The 8,673-nt window shown below is 42.0% G+C and overlaps 1 protein-coding gene across 1 annotated transcript in view; it reads right to left on the reverse strand.

Moving 5' to 3' along the window:
* Positions 1–54: 54 nt before the first annotated feature.
* Positions 55–8,673, reverse strand: part of frmd3 (FERM domain containing 3) — a 92,230-nt gene continuing 83,611 nt past the window's right edge. The window contains exon 14 of the mRNA XM_063195096.1: positions 55–6,195. Within this exon, the coding sequence (XP_063051166.1) occupies positions 5,372–6,195 (824 nt within the window). The 3' untranslated portion in view covers positions 55–5,371. The remainder of the gene's footprint in view (positions 6,196–8,673) is intronic.

Consider the following 8,673-nt stretch of genomic DNA (forward strand, 5'->3'; position numbering starts at 1 on the left):
ACAAGGCACAACTATCCATAGTTTAATATAGATTTATTTCATTAATGAGTTTTCTTTTGTGGCAGTACAATCATATAAAACAATCCATAATTTATCTTAACATATAAACATTCAAAGTTCACTTTACAAATTTCATAAGGCTTTGTGTTCTAGTGGTCACGGAACCACATTTTTTAAATTGTTTTTTTTTCCTTGTTACTCCCAGAGATCAAATTACAGTTTTGAAAGACAGAAAAGAAAAAAAAACTGAAACAAAGAAAATGAAAAACAGCTGGCACAAGCTGATATGCATGCTACCAAGAGGGACCTCACCACATCTGATTGGTACACTGGCATCTACTGCAAGTAAACTCCTAGAGACCAACCTTCATACATGTCTCATATCACAGACAATCTAATTGAAAGCAAGACCATAGCTCTACTGGTACTAAAAAAAACAACCAAATATAAACCAAAGCCCACACACGGTCACTCACCCTTTAACTGTTCACGTCACAGCAGCGTTCCAATACGCTACCTTGAATTCAAATCACATACACAGGCCTGGCCTCAACTATAAACCATGCCAAACACTTCCTTACATTGAGCCATGGAAAGAAACGGATATAATTGAGATGGGAATTATTGTTTCACCTCAACACAGCGAACTCACACCTTTTTTGCAGTTCTGTACTCATTTATATTCATCTACTCTCTGCAGATCCTCTTCTCTCTTTTCTCTCTTCCTCGCTGCCCGTTCACTCTTTGCATCATGCCATGAAAGTGGCATACCATTATGCCCCATTCCTCTCTTTCTGCAGCAGGGTACAAGGCCCACACAAATCCCCATTTAACCTGGTTAAGATGGTTCTTTGCTACTGTTGCTGTATGTTTTTTTGGTCTTTTGGGAACTTGTGAAGTGCCTTGTAGCTGTGTTTATTATTACAATGCTATTACATTTACAAAAATAGTGCATTTAAATAAACCGTAACTGAAATTGAAAAATAATTTTACTTTGGGGTCTGGCTGCATATGACATATTTGGGGAAAAAAACATCAATCGACATCATCAACCAAAACAAAAACAAATAAATTAAATACGAAACCGCACTACAGCTTGATGCCACTCAAATGCCCATAGGAGGGGTGGGCAGTGCAGTGCCAGCGGTGGCCCTGCATCCACAGTGATTCTCTGGAGAGCATTTTAGGCCGTATGCTAAGCTGGACAAAAACAAGGTATGTGGTTTTGTTTGGTGATCACATGAAAAGACGGAGCACTAGTATCCATGCCACTCATATTCTTTCAACAGCAATAAATAAATAAGTTAAATAAATACACCAGCAAACAAAAAAAATATTGGCCATTGAAACAAACAAATAAAAATATACTGTATAGCATCACTGTGGTGTGGCTCTTTTTTCCATGCAAGAAGAAAGTAGGGCTACAAAGATCATAAATAATGCTACAATGTTCTCAGGTGAAGTCTTTCATTCAAATAAAGGTTATCAACAATTGTCATTATCAGTATATGATGGTTAGGATGTACATATGCAGACACTATTTCGGGTGGGGAGTGAGCACAATTATTTTAAATTTGTACATGAATATACACACAAAAGCACAGTATTTCACACAGCATTAATCTACACTATCTTGGATGTTTTTTTCTTTCAACTGAAAAGAGTAATTTCACTTGGCTTGAAAGACAGACAAGATCAATGTAACATTTGAAAATGAAAATAAATAAAAGAGAAGGTTCATATCAGCGAATGCTTTTGTTCAGTGACAGATAAAAGACATATCTGAGATTTTTTGTTTTCATCACAACCTCCCATGCGACAATTACCTCATCCCATGGCCAATTTAAGATCTCACCAAACTGACAACAAGTGGGGGTAAATTCATAAGAAATAATTTCAAGGTCTTTCAAGGTTATGATGACTAGACAGGCAGATATCAGTGTTTGTATCCACAGTAGGCCTCTATTCCGGAAAAGTTGTTCATGTGACACTGCCATTTCTGCAGTAGGCTATACACACATTACCATTAACATAAGCAATGCTCATGCTACAAACGCTGGGGACAGAGAAGTAAGATTTAATTTCAATCGCTGTTCTATATTGGTAACCATCAAAAATATTTTTCAGTAGCTAATGGTGTTAATTAACAGTTGGCTATTTGACTAGAAGTCTCCGGTCACCAACATTTCCAAATAAAGCACTTTTTTTAATATCAACAACCTGAATTTAAACCACATTTCAAAATACATCTTGTTGTTGATATGGGAGTAATGTCTCCACTGCTGCTCCTCTACCATGTGTAACTATCACATAACCTCCACCCTGAGGCCTTCTCAGATACAGCACCATTTACCAAACAGCAGGCTTCACACAAAGCTTTGCAGAGTGTGATGATTAATTAAAGCACCAGGTTAGGATGGGGAGACCATTAAGTAGAAGCTAATCTTGAGCGGTGTACAAAAGGAGCGCGGCCAAATTGCTACAAAAGCTCTTTATGTTTGAATGGCCGAGAGGGTCATCTTTTGGGGAGACCTTCTTCTTGCACACACACATGCTGCTGCTGTCTAGTAAGGATTGTATGACTGTAAAACTGCTCAGTTTGGTGCTCTAGGAGATCTACACGTATCATGCAAACAGCACATGTTTCAACTGCGCTGCCGTGTACAGCATATGAACTTTCATCACTGTGAGTTACATGCAGCGGGTGATAACGATGGACGGCCTGGTCGCTACGTAGCAGTACGTCACTGCAGTATTTACAGCGGAGCTCATGCAGACCGAGTAGGGATGGGAAGCCTGGTTCCAGAAGCTAACAATCTAGACCCACACATGTTCAAATCATTACATTATACTTAATCTAGCAGACACTTTCACCAAAAGCAATTTATGGTTACGTAATCTACAGGGTAATGGCTATAGTCCCTGAAGTAGAGTGGTAGTGAAATGCCTTCTTTAACCTTCAGCCATGGAGGAGGGGGAAGGACACCACCAACATCCTTTGTCCTGGTGCAGGATTCGAACCTGCAACTTTCGGACACCAAGAACTCTAAGTCCCTAAGTCCACTGCCTCATGAACCCAATTTACTGACTCTTCCATGCTGATGGAAACTGGGCTCCCTGGTGATAAGGTGGACCAAATTTGGAATAACTGGGCAGCACCTTTTTGAACCAGGCTTCCTATCCCTGAGCAGGCCATTATTTTCTCCATGGGTGTGTGTTGGCAATTCGACAGCTAAGCAAGTCAAACAGAGGTGGCAAAGCTAGCTCTACTGTATAGCGACAACAACGTCTGATGATTAGAGACACTTTGGGGGAAATGGAGCACCTATTGGCTACTTTGTAATTACACAGAGACACTAAGGTAAGCATAGAGAGTAAACCCATTTACAACTGAGGTTTTATTTTGATGATGTTTCATTTAAGTAGATGCAGAGAGCTATGTGCACTACCTTCTGTGTTAGTGCTACTTCTTCTTTTCATCGAGACTAGAATATGAAAGTAGAGAGTAACAATATGGCTACTACTGTCTATGGTTCTGTCTGTGTGCGTGTATTTCTATTTTTTAATAAATGTTAGATAATAATCATGATCTCAACAATTTGATCACAGAAACACATGTTGACATGGCATTTTCTTTGAATGACCCAAGCATCTAGAGAAGTCTAGTTTAGTAGATGTAGTAAGTGTCTGAAGGGCATAAAATGGAGGATTCACAAAAACACTTCCACAAATGACCACAAAGATTATGAGTAACACCGGTATAATCAGAAGAGGTTTGCTTTTTGATTTGTGTGTTTTTTTGTTTTTGTTTTGCACAGAGATAAATCTTGTGTGTTCTCCTCAGACTTTCCTGAGTATGCAGTCTGAACTGACAAACACCTGCATCATCTTCAGGATATCAGACCAACATAAGACTTCAGCTGTAAGGAACTGGTCTCATTTGAAAATAAAGGGGAATAAAGGACTCCAGAAGACGACTAGGGTTTAACACAAAAAAGAAAACATATGTATTCTTTTTAACTTTTTTTTGAATGGACTTATTTGAACTAGAAGACATTTTGCCCCTCATCTGAGTGACTTTGTCAAGCGTCTTCTAGGTTCCCTTACTGCAGACCTGAACAGATGTACTCATTTAGTTAAGGAACGTCTTCGAGCTACAAGAAGAAGACCAGTTTCTTACAACTAAACTTGTTTGACCATTTTAGACAAACCTTATTTTGATGAAGTGTCTGATCTCTTGTATCCGATTCCAGGTATCTTAGTATCTCTTTGTAATATCTTAACCCATCTGTCTGCTTTCAAATCCAAATGAGTTGTTAGTACGAAGTTTTCACCATAAACCAGTAAAATCTATTAAATACCTGCGCTGTAATGCCACTGTCATGCGATCACGCAATCAAATCATGGAGAACACTGAACTGCATAATTGGTCGTCAGCTTGAGAGGACCAGCAAAAGAGCCTGGTCTGACCTGATATATCTATATATATATTTCTTTTTTTCTTTTTCTTTTCTTTTTTTTTTACCTCAGTTGAAGAACAAACTGTTAAAGCTGGACCACCTAGTGTGTCTGTCCAGAGTGACATCAGGTAAATCTGCAAAAAGAGTCGCCGTTTCAAAATATTTGTGCTATTGTTATCGTCATAAGAAAACTCAGAGAACTGCTGGTCAAGACAACATGACAACAGGCAGTAAAAATAGCTCGCTTTTCTCCCCCCTATATGTCAATAAATACATTTAGTAGATGCTTTTTTTGCTGAAAAAAATCCTGCCAACAGTAGCCTCACATAAAAATGTACAAAACATTTAAAAACCGATTCAAATTTTTCTCTTTTGTAATATTAATATTATTTTTTGTATTTACCATTGTTTGCAAGTATACATATTTAAGAAAAAAGCCTGAAACTGTCAGGGAGAAAGGGTTGACGTCAGCTCTCGCTCTCTTCCTCCTCCAAATCCCACTTTCTCCTTACAGTTCACTTCTTTTTACCTTTGTCAGTCCAAAGAGCATCTCTCTCCCATCCAGCAGATAACCCAGTTCATAACCAACATCTCCATAGTTACAGTAGGCAAGGGTATGAAATCAATCCTTCCTCCCGGTGTGTGTCTGTCATACCTTTTTTCAAATTCACCACTCCCACAGTTTCAGCAGTCTTTTTTGCAGTAGCCCAGTAATAGTAGTAGTGTTGCTGTTGTTATATTTGTTGATGTCACTGTTCATAGACACATATAGAAGAATAAATATATATGTCTATGCCGCCGTTGACACAAGTCTCTGGCACCCAGTAGTTGTAGTAGAGTTGCAGTTGCAATAGTTGCTGATGCCAATACGGACGCGAGTCTTTGGCTCCCCCTTGTGGCTGGTGACCGCCTCAGTCGCCCACCACCGCCTCGAGCAGCATGTCCAGTTCGCAGAGCAGCCAGCGCCGCATGGGGCAGTAGTAGTCGTAGTGGAACTGCTGGAACTCGGGCGTCTGGCGGATGTCGTGCAGGAAGGCCACGTCCAGGTCGGACTCCAGCAGCAGCAGCATGAAGGGCAGCAGGAGCAGCAGCAGCCCGCTCACCACGGCCACCAGCTTGGCGGCGCTGCGGCAGCAGGCCCGCATCTGGCCCCAGCGCGGGGAGACGGCGGAGGGCCGCATGCTGACGCGGAGGGCCTCCATGGACGCCTCGCGCTCCCGCTCGGCCCGCAGCTCTTGCTGCATGTCGGGGTCGGCGTGGAGGTCGCGCAGGATCCGGGCCGGGCTCTGGAACATGGACGCCACGCTGCTGCCATAGGCGCCGCCTTCGCTGTCGTCGTCGCCCACGGGCGTGGGCAGCATGCTGGCACACGGGCTGTAGACGAGGTCCGAGATGGTCAGCGGACCCCCCGACTCGTCCTCGTCTTCCTCCTCCTGCTTCCTCTCTCTCCTCCCCGCTTCGTCCTTCTCGTCCTCTTTCTTCCGCTTGTCCGCCTCGTGTCTCGGCTCTCCGTTCTTCTCTCCCATCGGTTGGTCTTTGGGGCCCGAGCTGTGCTCCGCTGTGGCACCTGGGTCTGCTGACGTGGCCCCTGGGCTGTGGTCTGTGTGCCCGGGGCCGGTGGTGCTACCAGGGGCCACTGCCGCTGCTGTTGCTGCTGCTACCTCTGTTGTTCCTGCTGTGGAGATGGAGGGCTTCAGGGGAGAGAGGTGCACACAGTCCTTCAGGGCCACCAAACCTGCAAAGAGAAATGGCATCGCTTTTAGTGGTCTTTCATAAAAACACTTTTTATGATTTGCTATTGTGGTCCATGTTATCCGTGTTACCTGTATCTGTATGTATGTCATCTACTGTACTCTACTCTCTACTCTACATCATGTGTTTGTCTGTTGTCTGAAACTTGGACATTGGACACCTGGACATTTTGACCAGGACTTGTGTTCAAGATGCAATAATTAATACACACTGAAACATGAACACTAAAGTGCTCAAGTGTACCATTTGAGATCCAGCATTAGTCTCAACGGGACTTTCCTAAGCACAGGTTAAGTAAATAGGGGAGACGTGTGGGGACAGACCAGAGACAGAGAGACAAACCAATGTCAACACTGGCACAGCGATGACAGAACGCCTATTTTAGGATGACGGAGAACCTTCACAGACACGTTTTAAGACACTTGCATGCACAGATGTAGTATATCCATACCAGAGACAATGTCAATAAACAATTTTAGGATTTCATTTGCATGCATTCTTGTATTTTATATCTATATAATCCTTAAATTCATACAGAATCAACAATATCGACACACTAATGAGAGTCAGGAGAGTCACTGTATTAGGATGTTCTTTGCATGCATTCATGAATATCCACACACATTTCTTAGATCCATACATACTTGCTTTTTAGACATACACTGTACAGTACACATATCATTAAATATTTACAATAATATGAGTGTGCATGCCTGCCGGGCAGACTGTGTGTTTGAATTTAAATAGCTGTGTATTTTATGTGTGTTTGCGTACGTGTGTGTGTGTGTGTGTGTGTGTGTGTGTGTGTGTGTGTGTGTGTGTGTGTGTGTGTGTGTGTGTGTGTGTGTGTGTGTGTGTGTGTGTGTGTGTGTGTGTGTGTACTACAAGAGCATTTGTCTGGCTGCATTGGCCTGGCGTGGGTTAAAAGCAGCCTATATTTAGTCCCAGCTGCCCGGCTGGTGTGGATTAAGACATGTCCCGTGGCTAAGTTGCCACTGACGTCGGCTGCAAGACCACACATCTATTCTCATACCCCTGTAAGCCTCCCTCTCTCTCTCTCTCTCTCTCTCTCTCTCTCTCTCTCAAAGGACCACAAGTAGCCTCCAAAGATTCATCTATTGCAAGACAGAACTGGACAGCATAGCATTCAGATCCTTATTATCACAATAATAGTAAAACCTCTATTCATCAACTCTGACAGTGCTCAGTGCTCATCAGTGAGGCTCGTGGCACAAATGTCTCCTTTCGCATTAGTAGGATTCCTGCCATGCTGATATGTTCACAACTGTGTTGCTGTTAAGACTGATGGCTGGCAAACTGCTATTGTTTTACATGATGGGCAGATTGACAGACAAGATATTAAACAATGCACATTGTCAGCCACTCAGGCAATCGAGGCAAATGCATAGCATAGTAGATTGCGAGGTTGACACATTAGCCTCTTGTATGGGCCGAATCTGAAATGTGTCCTTGTTCACAAGATACTGCTGTATGCACTGTATGTAAGGAACAGAACCGTGCAACTCACGCTCTATGAACAGTATGTAGTGCAAGCCTGGCCTATTGTAACTGCAACTCTGGGGTGGATTTCTCGAAACCAAAGTTGCTTACTACATTAGCTACTTTGTTGTTTTCAATGCATTTTCCCATTGGCAACTACCGAAGTTGCTAACAGGCTAGCAACTTCTCTTTTGAGAAACTCACCCCTGTTAACCCTTTTCTCCAAGGGAGAGGCTAAGGGCATGTTTCGTTTGCTTTCATGAAAACGTAGGTTAAAGCCTGCACATCCAAACGTCTGATCTGGGAGCAGGACAAACAAATGACCAGATAAAAAGAAAAGAAGTCTGCTTCAGCCAGCATTTTCTGACGAAACGTTATGGAGAAAATAAAATGAAATAAGTGGGAGCAGATAATCCTGGTTGAAGCTGACTTTTTATTTTTAACTGGTTGCATCTATAACTAATCTGAACCCACTTTCCTTTATTCCACTGCTAACAGAGCTGGTGTGCCATTTCCTTAAACAAACACCATTGAGCAACTGGAAATGCTCAAAACTGATTGGCTCCTTATCCAAAAATTGTAGATAGTGTAGTATGCCTTGTTTGACTCTGAGAGGCCAAACCTCATTCAGAGCCACATACATAAACTGAGTTGGACTTTTGCATATTATATAAAAAAAATATAAAAGGATTCATATCAATTTCATACTAGCGCATATTTTAATCAAATCATTTTAAATATCAGTATACATTTTTAACATTTACAGCGAATTTCAGTGTTATGAAAAGCACATATAAAACGTACACATTATAATTATCATAATTTTGCCATTTCCTTGACTTGATGTCATTACATGTTTCAGACACATGTTTCAGCAATGCCCACGGCCACAGGTAGTATGAAAGCCCACCTGGGAAACTCAGTGAAAGCCAAGTGAAAAAGAAGTCTGCAACACTGCTTG

This window comes from Engraulis encrasicolus, chromosome 3 (assembly GCF_034702125.1).
Source record: "Engraulis encrasicolus isolate BLACKSEA-1 chromosome 3, IST_EnEncr_1.0, whole genome shotgun sequence".
Classification (NCBI taxonomy): domain Eukaryota; kingdom Metazoa; phylum Chordata; class Actinopteri; order Clupeiformes; family Engraulidae; genus Engraulis; species Engraulis encrasicolus.